Below are 19,463 nucleotides of genomic sequence, written 5' to 3' on the forward strand. Positions count from 1 at the left end.
TTGTTTCCGGCCAGAAGGGTTGAACGAACGCCATTGGTATAAGGTATGTAATGCTTTCTTTTAATATTTTTGGTCGTGTGTAGCCATGTTTTCTTGTTGTTATTGTTGTTGTAGCCCTGTGAGGCAATGTTAATTTTAGATGTTGTGGCAAGATGGTAGTGCCATATTATAAGGGAAACTCTGGCAAAATTTTCGTAGAATTCCCGAGAACTTAACATTCGAGGACGAATGTTCTAAAGGGGGAAAGAGTGTTACACCTCAAAAATTTCACGTCTTTGTGCGGTGAATAGACAAATGCAAGTTAAGGTGCATTTGATGTCCCTACCAGTAAGAAGGGATACTTAATGATTCTAATTAAGATTTCAAAGACACTTGAAGCAAGAGAAGAAAGTTCGTCGAAGGAAGTAAAGTATAAGTTGTGTTTGGAAGGGTTTTGTAACAACCAAACTAATGTTGATTTAGTAAAGTCTTGAGGAGAAGCTACAAGGCTCCTTGATGGTTAATGAAGTATTATACAAGTGCCAAGGAGGTTCCATAAGGATTTGAGATCAAGCGAATCGACAAGAATAATTTCAGAAAAGTGGAGTTATACGACCACTTATACGGTCCGTATAAGGGTTCGTATAACCTTTACTGAAAAGGCAAATCCCTGATGGTAGTATACGGTCACTTATACGGAATGTATAAAGTTATACGAACCGTATCAGTGTCCGTATAACTTGATCGGGTCACTTTTTCCAGATTTTTCTATTATATATATATATATATATATATGACCCATGACCATTTAATTCATTTCTAATCTTCTCCAACTCACTCAAAACCATATCAACACATATCCAAGGAAAAATCAAAGATCAAACACCAAGAATCAAGTGTGTGGATGCTCACTAGGGTTGACACAAGTCAAGAATTTCTTAAGTATTGAAGTTAGGGTTTTCTTCAAGTGAAGTATATTCATCAAAAGTTCATTCCTACATAATCAAAGGTGATTTTTATATTTATTTCATGTTATTAAGAATATTGAGTGGTTGAAAGACTTGGATTATGGAAGAAAGTGGAGTACGAAGTTTAAATATGGAAATAGTGGTATTCTTGAATAGTAACTTGAATTGAATCATAGTTCTTGATATATCATAAATGTAATCTTGTTATGAATGATATTAAAGATGTTGTAGAAGCACTATATGTGAATGAATATGATGTGGTGTCACAATCATGGTTATGGATGACTTTGAAAGGGGATTTTGAGAATTGAATAATGCCTAGCTTGGTGAAGTTTATTGATTTTTGTTATTGAAGTTTAAGAGTTGTTTATTATATGGAGGAAGTTGTTGAAACAAAGGAGATGCTGCACAATTTTCGTTAGATCTTAGTTATGCTAGTTGAGACCTAAAGTATGATTCTGGTTATATAACCTTAGTTTGAATTCTCTTGAATGTAGAATAGTGAACTTAGAGGGAAGCATTTAGTCGACAAGGTTAGAGAGGCATAAAGGTATGTAAGGCTAATGCCTTCTTTTCTAAGGCATGATTCCTATAACAAGATTTCCTCCATCTTTCCATGGCTTCCTTACATTTCAAAATAAATTACAAGTCTATGTTTACTAAGAGCTTCTCATGAGATAAAGCTAAGAGATGTGTTATGAATATGATAATGATAATGATGAATCTATGTCCAGAGATTTTAAAGCTCATGATATTATGCTATTATGATGTTCATGATTTTTACATGATTCTTTGATGTTATTCATTGTTAGTAGTCTCTCCTTATAATGCTAGTTCCTTTAAGGTGAGATATGACGATGATTATTCCATAATATAATCAGAGGTTACCAACCTTACGTCACTCCGATAGAGTTACAGCTTTTACTTGAGCTCTTATGCATGCTTCATGTTAAGTAAATGATGATGATTACACCGTGTCTATATGGCACGGGCAGCACCGCTAAGGCGGACGTCTTATTGATGGTGATGATAGCACCACTAGTGGGCGGCGTTAGATGATTACCCCGGACGCTGGCTAATGATGTTATTGATTCAGACAACTTATGTTTGTATATGTGGTATGTTTTAACGGTAAAAATGAGCATGCATGATTCCGCCTCAAGAGGCAAGCAGTTGTAGCTATACATTCTTCTATGTTTCTATATTTCCTTATCATGTTATCATATATGCCTTACATACTCAGTACATTATTAAATGTAACGCGTCCTTTCTTTTATGGACGTTGTGTTCATGCCCACGGTAGACGAGGAAGCGGTACGGATTCATAGAGCCTATCGGCGGCTACACGGGGAGCACTCCATCTCCGGAGGTGCTATTTATTGATATATTCTTTTGTGTACATATTTGGGGCATGGCGGGGTCCTGTCCCGTCCTTATGATTTCAGTACTTCAGTTAGAGGCTCGTAGATACTTATGTGTGGGTTATAGGTATAATGAGACTTCTTTAGTGTATATTTTGTACATCATTTTGTAGCTTAGTGGGCTTGTATAATATATATATATATATATATATATATATATATATATATATATATATATATATATATATATGGTTTGGGAGCTTTAGAAATTGATTTATGACAAGTTTTATGTTGAAAATGAGATATGTCGTGGTTAAGTATGGTAGATAGTATGATGAATGGTGCTCGGTAGCCGACTCCGGTACCCGTCATGGCCCACTAGTTGGGTCGTGACAGTAAGGTTGACATACGTCGTGCCACGACGTTAAATGCGGCGCTCTATGGGAGGCAACCCTTATTTCCTTTATTTTTGATTTAATTTTTAGATAACTTCTTTTATTTTTATTTTTATCATTCTACCAAATTTCATAATTTTTTGAACTGATTTGAATAGAATTAAGGGTGTTGAAGTGGCTACACAGTGCAAAATATGCACGAAACAGTGCATAAAGCTGCTTCTCAAAGTACACTTAAAACGAACATGAATCCCATTTTGCTCCTAAGCACAACTTGCCCAGTACCTTCACCCACACACACCACTCACACGATAACAACTACCACGACAGACTGCCAAAGACCGTCTTCCACAACCGACAGACCACCAGGTAAGTCATCTCTCTTCTCCTATCCTCTCCTCTTCTCCTTCATTTCTCTTCACTCTCTCGCTCTCTCCGTTAAAAAAAAGCCTTTTTTTTTCTTTCCATGTGATTCTTTTGATATGGAGCTAGAGCAAAAATTGAGAAATTCTTATTGTGTTGTTGTTTGATTGTGATGAAGTGCTGATTGAACTATAATTCACATGTTTTTGGGAGGGTAATTCAAACTCATGATTGTGACAAATAGCTTGGTGAAAGTGATGCACATAACCTGTTCGATAAATTGTCTGATAGAGAAATTTATTTGTCGGTGAAATCTAACTAAAATCTGAGTAACCGTGTGACATTAAGAGATGCATAGAAGTCAACTTTGGTGTGTGGTCCGGATACGAGAGGGAGTTTTGTCAGAATTTGGTTTAAAATGGCATAATGATCTAAGGTAGAGAGGAGGTGAGTTCACTGTGTATTCTTAATTGCATATTTCTATGAGATGACCTTGATTAATTGATTGTTACATAATGTCTCCTTAGTTGAGTGTTTGTTTTGCTAATTATTGGTGTAATCAATACGGATATTTGCTGAACTTGAACGAATTGAACCATAGTTGTGATTTTGATTTTCAAAGTAGAGTACTCTTCATACATTTTTCTTTGGTCTTAGTTGTCGGGTTTAACTTTTTAATCTGGGTGTATGTGTGAGTGATTGCAGAAGTTTAATGACTACTCTTGTGAATTTGAATTTCATAGGCTGAAATGTGAGGTTAATTTTGTGATCATGAAATGTTTTGAGGACACATTCTCTTTACTGGAAAAGTTTTATTGATCAAGGTGAAAGAAAAGTCATTACTTGAATTTAGGGGCATTTCTATGTAAGTTCAAGCTTAGGGTCATTGTGCTTGAAATTGTGCTAATTTAATTGATTGCCCTCATTTAGCAATTAGAAGACAAGGCAACCCCCAACATCTTTCTTACTCGGTTGCAAATTCTCAGGTATGAGCTTCATTCTCCTTTCTTTTATACATTACATTTGTTGTTCTAAAGGGATTCATGTGCTTAGTAATTGCTACTTGTTGATTCACATTTGAATACTGAGTCCCAAAGTGTCTGAGTCTTGGAGAGATCTTGTTCTTTTATAGTTTGAAGCGTGCGAGGCTAAATTGAAACTAGCAAAGAAATCGAGAAATGGGCGCTATAGTTGCATTGAGGACAAGACAACATTTTAACTTGGGGGAGGAGCTTAAATTATGATGATATATAGTTTGTCTTTGTGGAGTGATGTATTTGGATTTGGTAGATTGACTTTATTTTGGCAGTTTTATTTCTTTCTATTACATATTTATATTAGTATGATTTTTTTTTTTAATTATTAGCTTCTTTAGTTTTTGTTAGGAATAAAAGTGGTGTTGGATGTGATTTTTGTCCCTTGATAAATTTTGGCTTGCTTGGTAGAAACACAATTTAAACCTTGGCATATGAATTATAGGTTTTTGAAAGGATTCTTGTGGTGTAACGACCTGCTTGGTTGTTATAGTCTTTTCGACACTTTTGACACACTTTTGACCCTTCCCCGAGCTTGGTTAGCTCACTTTTGACCTGAGGGGACCGTTGACATGCTTTCCGAGGTGTTCGGGGTTGATTTTGGTGACTTTTTGAGAAAAATTGGCTTTAAGCAAAAAAGAGTTGACTCAAAGTTGACTTTTGGGTAAACAGACCTTTTTCGGAAATCCGTCGATTCTGAGAGGTCCGGATGGTCATTTAGAACTTGTGTGCAGATTTGGTTCGGTTCCCATTGCACTTAGGTGCATTTTGTGACTTGGGTTGGGAAGTGGAATTGAGGTATTGGGGGTTGACTCAGTCAACGATACCTCTGTTGGGAATTCTAAGGCCACGGGTGCGTTCGTAGCGTGTTTTTATATGGGTCTGTGTATGTGGGTTGTGAGCAGATGGCCTTGGAAGTTAGTCGGAAATTCGGGTTGAGTTGTCAAATGGGAATAGTTTCCTGGTGTTTGGTACCTGCTTTGGCGGCACCGCTAGAGTGGTAATATTGTCGCGGAAGTGGGTGACGGGCAGTTAGTTCATTAAATAAAGTGTTAATGCCTTAAGTCCCTCATTTATTACCATTCCGAAAATTAAGCTCTTGGGAACAATACTAGAGGATTCTTGGTGGTACGTCCTTCTAATCCCTTTGCTATTTCATAATCCCTAATCATATTAAAATGCCTTTTTCCTTATTAGTTCATTAGAACCCTTATTTCATAACTTCTTCCTAATTAAAGACTAATTTGTGGATTTAGGAGTTAGGGTTTATACCCAAAATTGGGAGTTTTGCTTGGATTTCAAAATTGTATGGATCCTTGAGTAAATTTAGCAATTGGTTGATAGGTTTTGATCACCTAGTGTTTAATTGGATAATTTGCCCCCGAATTTTCCGTTTTGACCTTGTGGGTCCCGTTTCCCCAAATTCTAGGGTTGGTTTTTGACCCAATTTGAATGATTGCAATATAGGTGTTGATCTTCATGATTTCTAATCTAGATCTCGATTATGCTTAGACTTTCTAGATTTCGAGTCTCAGCAGAAAGGAAAGGCTAAGGAGTGATTGTTGGTGTTATTATTGTTCGGCCATCCAGGTAGGTTATAGCTTACCCTATGGTGAGACTTCGTTTAGCGAAGCATATATTTAGATGATATTGTCGGAGAAAGCATGTAAACCTTCGAGTTTGAAGTTGGGTTGGATATTGTCTTAGATAGGGTCCTGTTGTGTGATTGGGGCTAGCCACCCCGTCGTGTTGTGATTTGATTTGTTCTATTGTTATTGGCTTGATGCCACATAGTGATGGCAATATTGGAGACTAATGATCTATTTTGTTCATGATATTGTAGTATCTTACTTGTTGACATTTGATACGAGAATAGCGCTCTATATGACTTGTGTAGTCTTTCATGATATTGTTGGTGTACCCATGCTTGGTACTTGTTATTGATCTGATTATTGATGTTGACTCATACATTGCACGCATTCTCATCCTTCATGATATACTGTTGATACTTTGTTGATACTTCAAGAAACACTGTAATGAGTGGGGCTCCATTTGGATTAGAGTGACTTGAGGTCCGATATCCGATGGTTGTCCCGAAATTGTGGTTGAGTGATAGCGGTAACCAAGATTGTTGCTGGACTGTGAGGTACATGGACTCCGTGGGAGAATGTTACACCTCGAAATTTCGGGTTGTGGTGCAGTGAATAGACTAACGCAAGTTAAGGTGTATATGATACCCTACAAGTAAGAAGGGATACTTGATGTTTCTAATTAAGATTCCAAAGACATTTGAGGCGAGAGAAGAAAGCTCGTTGGAGAAAGTTACAGTAGAAAGTGTCTTACCCCGTGTACAAATGTACTAGTAGGTATACGTGATAATTTACGGGGTTATAAGTTGAACGGATAGAATCGACGCAATTTGAACTGATTCAGGAAATTCTGCAGACACCAGTCAGTGTCAATGGGCCATCGACATGTCGACGGACCGTTACTGTGCACCGTCAATATGTTTCTGCAAACTGAAATATGCAGGCGCAAATCGACGGGACAAGTCGATAGACCGTTGACACGTCGATGGGACCGTCGACCCAGCCGTCGAACCGCCTCTCTGGAATTTTTTGCTTCTAGCTATAAATAAACGACCCTTGTTCATAATTTTCAGATTTCACTTTCACTTCAACTCTTGAAACCTCTAGAATATTCCCCACATCATATAAGTACATATCCAAGAGAAATCAAGGATTAATCACCAATAATCAAGGGAAATCAAGTGTATGGGTGCTCATTAGGGTTAATGGAAGCTAGAAATTCCTTTGGAATTGAAGTTGAGCTTTTCTCCAAGTGGTGTATTTTCATCTAAAGACCATTCCTATGTGATCAAAGGTGAGTTTCAGATTTAATTCATGTTACTAAGAATATTGAGTAGTTGAAAGACTTGGATTATGGAAGAAAGTGTAGTATGAAGTTCAAATATGAAAATAGTGATATTCTTGAACATTAACTTGACTTAAATTATAGTTCTTGATATGTTATGAGTACAATCTTACGGTGAATAATACAAATGATGTTAAAGGAGTATTGTATGAGAATATATATGGTATTATGTCATAGTTTTGGTTACGGATGACATTGGAAGGGCATTGCAAGGATTGAATAATGTTTAACTTGAAGAAGTTTATTGATTATGGTGTCTTGGGTGTTGTTAATGATGTTTGTTAGTCGTTTATTACATGGAGAAAGTTGTAGAAACAAAGGAAATGCAGCCCAAATTTTCATTAGCTCTTAGTCGCTTTAGCTTTAACTTAGGCATGTTTTCAATGGCTTAACCATGGTACGACTTCTCTTGAATGTAGAATCGCGAGCTTGGAAGGAAACCATTTAGTCGATAGAGTTAAAGAGACATAAAGGTATGTAAGGCTAGCCCCTTCTTTTCTAAGGCATGATTCCTATAACAAGATTTCCTCTATCTTTCCATGACTTCCTTACATTTCAAATAAATTACAAGTCCATGATTACTAAGAGTTTCTCATGAGATAGAGCTAAGAGATGTGTTATGAATATGATAATGATAATGATGAATCTATGTCCAGAGATTTTAAAGCTCATGATGTGATGCTATTATGATGTTCATGATTTTTACATGATTCCTTGATGTATTCATTGTTTGTAGTCTCTCCTTATAATGCTAGTTACTTCAAGGTGAGACTTGATGATTATGATTATTCCATAAAATAATCGGAGGTTACCGACCTTACGTCAACCCCATAGAGTTACAGCTTTTACTTGAGCTCTTATGCATGCTTCAGGTTAAGTATATAATGATAATTACACCGTGCCTAGATGGTTGGGCATCACCGCTAAGGCGGGTGGCTTATGATAACACCGTGTCTATATGGCATGGGCATCACCACAGTGGGTGGCGTGAGATGATTACCCCGGATGCGGGAGGCCCGGACGCCGGCTAATGAAGTTATTGATTCAAACAGTTTATGTATATATATGTGATATGCTTTAAAGGTAAAAGTAAGCATGCATGATTCCGCCTCAAGAGGCAAGTAGTTACAATTAGCCTTTCAGAGGCAAGTAGTTACAATTAGCCTTTCTTCTTATTCTTTCTATACTTCCTTATTATGTTATCATATATGCTTATATACTCGATACATTGTTCATCGACTTCCTTTCTTTTATGGACGGTGTTCATGCCCCGCGAGGTAGACGGGGAGACGGCCCGGACACCCAGGGAGCCTTTCCGAGCGGTTGTACAGGAGCACTCCACTACTCCGGAGTCGCCGCTCATTGGTATATTCTTTTGTGTACACATTTGGGGCATGGCGGGGTCCTGTCCCGTCCTTGTGATCTCAGTATTCTATTAGAGGCTCGTAGATACATATGTGTGGGTAGTAGGTGCTATGTGATCTTATTAGTGTATATTTTGTATATCATTTTTGTAGCCTTTTGGGCCTCTGCGTATTTATATGTATAATTTGGGAGATGTTGGTGATCATTTCATAGTAAGTTTACCTTGAGAGATTAGTTTGTTTGGGAGGAGTATACAGGCTAGAATGATAGTGCGGTGGTAGTAAGCTGCGGGTACCGTCGGCCCCCTAGTCAAGTCGTAACAAAAGTGGTATCAGAGCAGTTCCGTCCTAGGGTGTGTCTATGAGCCATGTCCAGTAGAGTAATATTTATGGGTGTGAAGCGTGCCACACTTATAAACAAGAGGTTGCGGGGCATTTAGAAATGATGACCGTCTTTCTTATTCATAGATCATGTGATAGAGCTATATTATAAGAATTTCCTTTTCCCTAACCGTGCGTTATGTTTTCAGCAAAGTTGATGAAAGGAAAATCTACAGCAGCCCAGAAGGGCAAGATAGTGGTCGAAGAGAGGACGAACGGGAGCCACCCATGGATTTGGAGGAGGGCGAGCCCGATAAGGCCCTATTTTTCGGTTCTCTCATATTTCACCCACTCTAGAGGAGCAAAGGGAGTCTCGGCCTTAGCTCCGGCACCCGGATTCATCCTTCCACCATATACCGAAGGGGGAGATGAGACAGGCTATCCTTTTGCTGACCCAATTAATAGCCGCTCAAGCTCAGCAGCACGATGCGGGCCATGGTAATAGGAGTTAGAGGAAGAGAATCAGATCTTCAGGGTTCGACCATGAGTTTAGGGGCGCTCCAAGGCAGCAATTCTCTAGGCACTCAGCTCGTTTAACAGCTAATGCGCCACCACAGTTTTCTGGACCCAGGGTTGATAGATTTGCTCTCTTGAGGCCAGTTCAGAGTTTTAGAGTTCCTAATTCCCAGAACAAGGGTGATTCAAGCCAGATGAGATTACCTTTACCACGGTGTACTCGGTGTGGAAAGTTATATTCTGGACCGTGCCGCTTGGGTTTGAATGTTTGTTATGCTTGCGCTCGGCCAAGCCATTTCAGGTGCGACTGTCCATGGATATGTAGTAGAGATAAGGTTCGGCCTATAGGATTGGCAGCTGGCTCTTCATCATCGATACACGCTTCTAGGAAAAGACCGCAGGTATTAACAGGCTGTGATAGAGACCGAGGAGGAACGCCCAGTCCGAGTGGATCCCAGCATCATACCTATGCATTAGCTGGGCGACAGGATCTTGAGTCTCTCTGTGATATTGTTCCAGGTATATTATCAGTACTCTCTTATGATGTATACGTATCGATTGATTCGGGTTCTATGCTGTCATATATCACTCCTTGTGTTGCGGAGTGTATTGGGTTGAAATCTGAGCCAAATCAACGATTTGAGATGTCTATGCTTGTTAGTGACCCAGTGATAGCCAGAATTATGATTTATGAGTAAGTAAACCTCCACGAAGAGAGAGTTGACTGACATAATATGTACAATGGAATTCTGGAAAGAGTGTGCAGGTATAACTTATGAGACAAGCCCTATTACTTAAATTCTTTTATAGTAGTCAGCCTTGTGCTGCTGAGCTGTATATTTTATGTGTTTCTATATGTGGCCTTTAGGGCATGGGATGTATTTTCTGGGCTGTGTGCAGGTTTGGGATTGTTATGTTTATAAAGGAAACTCTGCCAAAATTCTTTCAGGAATCTAAAGGAAGTTGTAGGAACTGTAGGCAGGATTGTTGCGAGAAGCAAGAAAAAGGGCCAAGCAATGAGTGATTAAGGACGAAGTTAGTAGTTAAATGCGGGATAAACATAGTAAGTACGTATTAAGCTAAGGGAATGATGAATAGGATAGGATGGAATAAGGAACATGAGAAGGGGAAGTGAAGTGGTTGGGATAAAAAGAAGTTTTATACACTAAGGAGAATTAAAGGGTGTTATACCCCATTTTAACCGGGTCAAAGCGGAGTACAATATATTGGTGATTCCTATATTATTTTATTTAAGGAGTCGCCACCTAATTATTATTTTTAAGGCAAATTAGCACACCTATTTAACTAAGTTAAATTGCTTAAAATTAAACCTCTATTAATGTTCTACTTAACTAATGTGATTCTAGGTAAGAGTTCTAGTTATTCTAAAGGGAAGGGGTTAAGCATCCTTCAAGATCCGCTAACTACGGTTACCAGCCAAACTTAGGTTAATTAATTAAGATTAAGAAAACACAAGTATGGAGTTTTAAATATCCGGAAAAACAGCTTATAAATATTATTGAGGTTACAAATGGAAAATATAAGAATACTAGTTAAATTAAATAAGGCAGTACTTTGTAAAAAAATAAACTTTAGTTGTAAGTTAAACTAAAAGAAAGTGCCTGATCAGCCAAAGTTTTTATAAGCATTTAGAATAGATCACGGCTAAGTGTCAATTGATTTTAGCTGCTTAAGAAAAATATATTTAGCGATCAAATAGGATAAGTAACAATGAAAATTAGCCAATATTAATTTGAAAAGTAACTCCATAAGCAAAATCCTCTAATTTATTAAAATACGAACTTAGTGAGAACGGAAGATTCACAAATGTTTAAAAATAAAAAAAATAAAAAATAATAATAATAATAATAAAAAAAAAACTTTGAAAACCTGCTGTTCAAGGAAGCACTAAAATAGTTTGTGAAAATCATTTTTATCCCTTATGCACTTCCAACCATATTCCGTTAGATTCATTTAAAATCTACAACCCATATGCCATGTTCTATGATGTAAAATCTTATTTATTTCACTAATAGTTAGAGTGGGAATCCTAAGAGATTAAATAAATAATCATTGTTAATACCTTTGTGTTAGCTCTGAGTTTCAACGTGCAATATCAAAACTTAAGATAGATCCCACACACACAAATATGTCAACAATCATAAAAAGATTGGACGATGGAGTAAAAAGAAGAGACGCCATAAGCGCCCCAAGTGTTGCGCTCGTTTTCTCGCTATGCGGTATAGTTCTAAGGAAGATGATGTATACTAATTCCAAGCACGGGTATGTCGAGTCTCATCTTGAGACTTCCAATTTTGTGAGAGTTCCAAACTAAGACTCCATTTTCTCCGAAGTGTACATGTAAAAGAAGGGGAAATAAAAATTAGCGAGCAATTCTTACACAATTCATATTTTGCAAAGAACATATACTAATTTAAACACACACCCGTTTGAAAATTTTTTAGAGTTTAAAAATGTGTTTTGCATAGCAACTAAGAATGCATGCTATTCTCTGCATACGAAAATCTCCAGATATGGACATTGTGGAGATATAAACTAATAATATGTAGCCAAACCATTATATTGCCAAAACGTTTAACCAAAATACCAAAGATTAAGGAATAAGATAGTGACTATTAATAATATTTTATAGCAAGGACACTCTCAAATATATCTTTACAGGGCATAGTTTATAAATAAGAGAACTTAAAATCATGATATTAAGTGTAAAAGAAAATTCGGTAGTCTTCAAACATAGTATAAGATTTATTTCTACTCCAACCTTAAGCTAATTTAAACTTACCAACAATATGTCCTATTCATGAATAAGACTTCGAGCCAGGACTTCTAGACATAGAATATACAGATTTTTTTTTTTTTTTTGAAAGTTACCCCAATAAACAAGAAGAAACAACATGGTATAATTAATGATGATTTCTAACACATACATATCTATTAACAACTAATACGATCATGATTTCTAAAGAAGCGATGAAACACATAATGGGAAATCCAAAGTAAACGACAACAAAGATTGACAAAAAACATGTTAAATGTCATAAAAAAAATTAAAGAAACTAGCCATACTTCCACAGTATATATGTATAAAATCATAACCATGCTCGAAGCTACGGAATCGAAGAGAAAAGAGACACCACTGACCTGCTATGGGTGCAGTGAAGTGGGACTTTGGATCTCCGATCTACACTCGATGCTCTGATTCGAGGTTTTAACAGAGACAATAAGAAAGTAAAAGAACTTAGTGCTTTTTGCGAAAAATAGTATGACGGGGATTAATAGCTCAAAGGGGGTGGCGGCTAAAAAGGATTCCTCCTTTTCTTATTGGAGATGTAAGGTGGTATTTATAGGAGCAGATTAGGGTTAGTTTAGGCGGGATTTTAAACACCAGGTTTGAAATTTGGTCAACACAACCGTTTGAATTTGAACGATGTTGTGTGTATGGGCTCGATCTTCACCTGGTTTGATTCACTTCTTGCCCAAAATAGTGAGACCTTGACTGGAACGGAGAGATTCGGTGCGTCTTGAGGCAAGAAAATGGGAAGATTGTTTCTTGGTCACTGCTACACTCTAAAATCAGATGAGAGAGATTTCTTTCCTCTAAATGGCCTAACACTTCTGATTTGAGGACAAGAAAGCTTTGGAATTTAATTAGAAATGGAAAATAAATGTTCCACGGATGTGTAGCGGCGGATGTTAGATGAAGGGTTTGGAAATTGCAACCCCAGTTTGTGACTGATCCCCTCTAAAATGGTCTGGGCTCTCCACGTTGGGCTTTTGTTTATGGGCAGCTTTGTGGGTTTTAATTGGCCGAAAATTGTGGGGCTCCTTTGACCCTTAAGTGCTTTGGGCCTTTCCTTTCTTCGTGTTCATTTCTTTGGTTTCTATTTTTATCAGATCTTATATATATTATGTAATAATAGTAGATATATATTAATAAAAATAATATTAGTAGTAACTAACAACATTAATAATAATAATAATAATAATAATAATAATAATAGTAGTAGTAGTAATAATTATAGCAATAATTATAATAGTACTAATAATAGTTGCAACAGTAATAAAATAGCGGTAAATTTTTTTCATATTTTGCTAATTTGAAAACTCAAGAAAACGAATTTGATGAAAGGAGGGTCAAAATTAGGTGTCAACAACTTGTCCCTCTTTGGCCGGTAATGATAAAAGAATTTTCGGGCAAAGACGTTGACTTAGTAGCCCATTTTGTCCCGACTAAGAATTTGGGAGAATGTAAGGATAAAGAGAATTTGAGAGAATTGTGGCCGAAATCCGGTCTCCGAGTTGCCTACATATCTCGGGTTGCACGGGAATCAGGCCGTGTGTTGTTCTGGGATAACTATGAATCTATGAATAATGAGTCTCGATTGTTGCGAATCTTTGAAAAATATGGTCCCAGTGTCGAATTATAATGACACTGGGTATTATGATTGAGGAAATATATCGAACTTGAGAATTCTGAAATATGAATACGTGTGAACTCGATGATCGGATTATGGATGTAAGCGGAATATTTGGGGGTAGAGACGAGCGTTCGAGGTAGACCCTTGACCTTTGTCGGGAAGTCTGATTATCCTTCCCAACAAATTGCCCCAGTTCACTGCCGAAGAAATAGTTCCACGTTGCGCTAAAGCTCCTGCGAAACTTGAGCTAGATAAAAAGTTAATAAATAAATATTGAAGGTAAAGCGATGTAAAATAAACACATGAAAATGACACATCTCAAGTGTTAACTTATGAGAATGCGGCCATGTGAGCTGCAATGATTTAATAAAATGATAGCCTTAGCTAAGGCTAATGCAAATGAGGTTCTAGGCCGATGATTCATGAGAATGATGCCTTTGGCGATGATTAATGAAAATGAGGCCTCAAACCGGATATGAAGATGAGGCTATTTAAGCCGAATGATTTATGAAAATGAGGCTTTCTAAGCTGGCATTATGAGGTTTTCTTTAAAACCCAATGATTGATGAAAATAGGGGTTTTCAAACCAACATGATTCACGATGTAAAGCATTTATGCAGTGAATTTTAAAGCGTTTGTGCGGTGCATGTGCGTTTGAAACATTTACGCGAAGCGGTTGAAAGCATTTGTGCAGTGCGTGTGCAGTGTTTCTTAAACCAGGCATGCAAAGCATTTGAAAGCAGTTATGCAATGCATGTGCAGTGCATTTGAAAGAAGTATTGCAATATATGTGCAGTGCATTTGAAAGCATTTATGCAGAGCATTTGAAAGCGGTAGTGCAATGCATGTGCAGTGCATTGAAAGGGGTAGTGCAATACATGTGCAGTGCATTTGAAAGCATTTACGCAGAACATTTGAAAACAGTAGTGCAATGCATGTGCAGTGCATTTGAAAGCAATAGAAAATATTTGTGCGTCGATACATTTGAAAATCTTTGTAAAACTTAAGCATTAATTTATCGTAAATTGAGGATTATTGGCAATTGAGAGGCGTAATTCCTCCTAAGTGTTATAAGAAAACTCAAACCGTTCGGCGCGTAGTCCTTGCAAGGCTATAAACGTTACATATTTTCAGCTTCCGCAATTTTGAAAACCTGCACTCAAAGAAAATTTGTAAGTTTCGGGGAAGGTTGATTCGCGTTGACTTTGAAGATCCAGCTCTTGATGTTTCATGCTTCCAGCTTTGTCTGGACTTGTAACCTCCACCCATTTCTAAGTCTTGGCCAATTAGTAAAACTATTTGATTAAAAATCATATTATTTCAAAAGGAAATATGCATAAATTTATGGTAAATATGTATATAGTGATAAATAATTTCTGCTGAACTTTGAACCGTGACACGTTGTGAAACAAAGCGAACGTCCTTTCTCTAAAGTCCTTCCTTTGTCTGATGACTCTGTTGACCATATACTCTTTCATGTCTCTCGATGTCGTTTTGCAATGATGCCCTTAAAAATTGTCCCAGTTTCTGGCATAGGAGGATATTGAACTTTTAACATGATGAGACCGAGCCTTATATAGGCTGCCTACGTATCCCGCCAAGGGAATCAGGTCAAGCGTAGTTCAAAACATACAAGGAAAAATAAAATTGAGGTTTTCTAATAATGTGACCGAAGCCTATGTAGCCGCCTACGTATCCCACCACGGGAATCAGGTCAGGCGTAGTTCATAACATACAAGGCAAAATAAAATTGAAATTTTCTAATAATATGATTGAAGCCTATGTAGGCCGCCTACGTATCCCACCACAAGAATCAGGTCAGGCGTAGTTCATATTACAAACAAATGGAAATTTTTTAGAAATTTCTATCTTAAAAAGACCAAACCCGATATAGGTTTCTTACGTATCCCACCGGGGGAACGTAGTTTTCATTACATAGAAAGACATTACAGGATATTACATATAAAATAAATGAAAAGCTCCTAAATGTAGTATCTCTTGACTTCAAGCATCGCATTGATAGCTTTCGCCATACTTCGCCATCCATTTCTCTCGCTAGAATTAGTGCTCCTCCGAAATAATACTCGGTGAACCATGTAAGACCCTTGCCGCTAGGGTGCAAATTTCCCCTTAGCTTCATTTTGGTGTGGGAATATGCGCTTCAACACCAATTGCCCTGGTTTGAATTGTCTCGGTCTTACTTTCTTGTTGAAAGCTTTGGCCATTCTGTTCTGATAAAGTTGTCCATGACAAACTGCATGTCACACCCTAATTTCCGTTAGGGCGTGATGGCACCCGACCCTTATTCAGGGCCGAGCGAATCCACTGACTCACATAATACTCACAATCACGCTGACTCTCAAATCATGACACAAATACATAATGAAAATTTTTTGAACAATAATATGCTTTTGCCTTTCTCGAATCAATGAAAATCTGTAACATATAGAAACATACAGAGCTTATAATACAATGCGTAATAACTCGTTGGCTTACATAGCCGCTCACATAACCGACATCTTATACCCACGACACCGTTCGCAAAGTCTCTAACACGTAACATGATACTATAACATAATACTTTGACTCGGCAAAGCCTCCCGAGCAACCGGAGCTCGCCAATCCCGCTGGAACATCTTCTCGCTTAATGTCTTCAACTCATCTGGGTGTACCTGCGCGGCATGAAACGCAGCCCCCAGAAGAAAGGGGGTCAGTACGGAATATGTACTGAGTATGTAAAGCATGAAATACAATAAGCGGGATCATACTGAAATAGTGAGTACAGAAAATCATAAGACTTGCCTTTTGAAAACATTTGTCATGCATATACATATATCGGTAAGTAAAATCTTATCATAATCATATTGTCATACCACCGTACATATATATACCGTACCCGGCCCTCTAGGCGAGGGACTCGGTGAGCAAAATCATATCACCGTACATATATCCGTACCCCGCCCTCTAGGCGAGGGACTCGGTGAGTAAATCATACCATAATCATGTCATCATGCCATCAAATATATATATATACATACCGTACCCGGCTCTCGTGAGGGACTCGGTGAAGCGTGTCCCCGCCCCGCAGTAAGAGGACTCGGTGTGCCATCTGGCCGCCATCCCCATCATCACATCATCATATACATATATACATATATAGCGTACCCGCCCTCTAACGAGGGACTCGGTGAACAATGCAGGAATGTGCACGAATACGTACCCGGCCGGACTCGATGAAAGACATATTGAGCTTGCACGAGCGAGTAGCGAGAAACCATATGCACATAAATCATCATAGACTCAATGAAGTAGGTAGCCGACGTTCGAAAGTCAAAGTGGACATCATGTTAAGTTCTTTTAAAAACAAGTCGTTAGGACTATTCAAACGTAAACCTCGGGGCCCACGGATATGCATTAAATCAATCCGGCCCGTACATGAAAGTTAAAGTCATTACGTGTCATAGGATCATTTGTGAACGTATCAAAGCAATCCGGTTTCGTTTACGAAAGTTACGGACGTTTTTAGACATAGGATCTTTAGGAACAAAATTCTTTCTACCATGTTTGAATTCCAAGCATACATAAGACTTAAGAACCATATGAAGTATGTTACATCATGAAGCAAATAACAATCATATACATATTCGGAACGTAAGAGCGGAGTTACCCCAAGCACAAATCATGTCATGCCTTAATTGCGTCTAAGACATGCCAAAGAAGGAAAGAGTAAGCCTTACATACCTTAGCCGCTTCCTAAGCTAATCCAACCTTAAGTCTCGACTTCTCATAATCTACAATAACGTCATTAGGTATCGATCATTAGCCATAAGCACTTAGGCATTCAATACCAAATTAACACTTTATCTACCGAAATTTCAAGAAAGATTTCCATATAAATTGGACATCCGAGAATTTAACTCGGCCAAATCATTATCAACAATACCAACAAACATAATAATAATGTCAATATTCAATCCCAAATGCATTCTAACATTAATAATTCCTTTCTACACAATTCGGCAACATTTCATTTATATTCAAATAACTACATACGATCAATTCACTACCAATGCTCATATATTCGATTACTAATCCGCAACCATTCACACATGATTTAAAAACATTCCAAGAAATCCATACAATATTCAAAACGACTCAACCAATAGGCCACTCCACCCGAAACTTTCCAAATGCCATAAGAATAACAACAATACGTTTCTTTCTTTCAATTTCATCAAATACATCAACAACCACATTTTACAACATCATTCATGTAAATATAAGAAACCATATTACCATTATGCTAACTTCTACATTAGCTTACAAATGATCCCAAACTCAACTTGTATCATCCAACACCTTCATTTTCATTACATAATCCACAACACAACAACCAAATTACACTAAATAAAATTCGTTCATTCCTTGCCAAACAACATAACCTATTTTCGAGCACCACCACCAATCCACACCTTCCATGATTTTCATCCATTTTCACACATTACAACAACACCCAAACAAGCTATATAGAATTAATTCACTACTCCTATGCAACACACACTACACACGGCCTAGACACAACACACACGGCCCAACTTCAACTCAACATATTTCATGAGTTTTTATTCATTTCTCCACATCACAACATGCACAAACGCCTATCAAACATATAGAGATGATTAAATCTTACCTTCCACTTAACTTCTTCATCGGCTAGAATTGACAAATCGCGACAACAAGCGGTTTTCTTGTTCCAACAACTACTCCACGTCGACGAGAACCTTCCAATTGATATGAAAGCTAGAAGAAACAAATTTTTCTTGGAAAATTTTCATGGGGCTGGTTCGCTTATTTGGCCCTCTTCGTCGTTCTCCTTCTTCTTTTTTTCTCTCCACATTTCTTGAAATTTCTAGGAGGTGGAATGGTAAAGATGACTAAGTTGTCATCTTATATTACCATATATTAGTAATACATGTGGCCTATGTCCCACCTCCTATGTGGCCAATTTTTTTTTCATGAAATAAAATTTGCAAAACTTCACTTTTGGCCCCAAATTTTTATGAAATGTCTAACTTCCCATAATTCATCTTTTGGTCCCATATTTCATGAAATACTAATTTCCATAATTCCACTTTTAACCCCAAATTTTCCTTAATATTTCCATCCAATGAAATCATAAACGACTTTGTGCCTTAAGACAAAATCGAAAAATAGCCTTGTCCATAACTCTTCGCAACCAACTTAAAATATTCCGACGAACAAAATGCGAGATATAACACTGCATTCATCCTCTTTTCATCAATGAGCATCAATTGTTCATATTGATTTTGTATCCACTTGCATCACTCAACTCAAACTGGATAATTCCTCAAGGATGATATCTCTACCTCTCTGCCGGTAACACAACCGTTCCATAGACCAAAAGATAAGGCGTTGCCCCAGGTTGAAGTCACAACAAAGCTGGTGCGATAACCGAGAAGGGCCAATGGCAATTTTTCGTGCCAATGTCCGTAATTATCAATCATCTTCCGCAATATTCTCGATGTTTTTGTTTAGGGTCGTCAATCGCTCCATTCATCCGAGGTCGATAAGGGTGGAATCGCGGTGAGTAATCTTAAATGTTTCGTATATCTCATGCATCGACCCCTATTAAGATTAGTTCCATTATCCGTTATAATTGACTCGTGGATTACAATCGACAAATGATGTTATGCGAACAAAGTCTACCACTACCTTCTTCGTCATCGACTTGTACAAAGATGCTTCTACCCATTTTGTGAAATAGTCGA

General features: G+C 37.6%; 1 protein-coding gene and 1 long non-coding RNA gene across 3 annotated transcripts in view; both read left to right on the forward strand.

The window, feature by feature from the left end:
• Positions 1-2,933: 2,933 nt before the first annotated feature.
• Positions 2,934-9,002, forward strand: LOC132029937 (uncharacterized). Of its 2 annotated transcripts, none has more exons than XR_009407958.1 (4): positions 2,934-3,072; positions 3,280-3,502; positions 3,997-4,052; positions 8,929-9,002. It is a non-coding gene; the product is annotated as an uncharacterized LOC132029937 (long non-coding RNA). The 2 variants fall into 2 exon arrangements; XR_009407957.1 differs by lacking the exon at positions 8,929-9,002 and adding an exon at positions 4,199-5,220.
• Positions 9,003-9,240: 238 nt separating this feature from the next.
• Positions 9,241-19,463, forward strand: part of LOC132029930 (uncharacterized) — an 18,836-nt gene continuing 8,613 nt past the window's right edge. Inside the window, exon 1 of the mRNA XM_059419344.1 lies at positions 9,241-9,754. Coding sequence (XP_059275327.1) covers positions 9,430-9,754 — 325 coding nt within the window. The 5' untranslated portion in view covers positions 9,241-9,429. The remainder of the gene's footprint in view (positions 9,755-19,463) is intronic.

The sequence above is a fragment of the Lycium ferocissimum genome, chromosome 1, assembly GCF_029784015.1.
Source record: "Lycium ferocissimum isolate CSIRO_LF1 chromosome 1, AGI_CSIRO_Lferr_CH_V1, whole genome shotgun sequence".
In the NCBI taxonomy this organism is placed as follows: Eukaryota; Viridiplantae; Streptophyta; class Magnoliopsida; order Solanales; family Solanaceae; genus Lycium; species Lycium ferocissimum.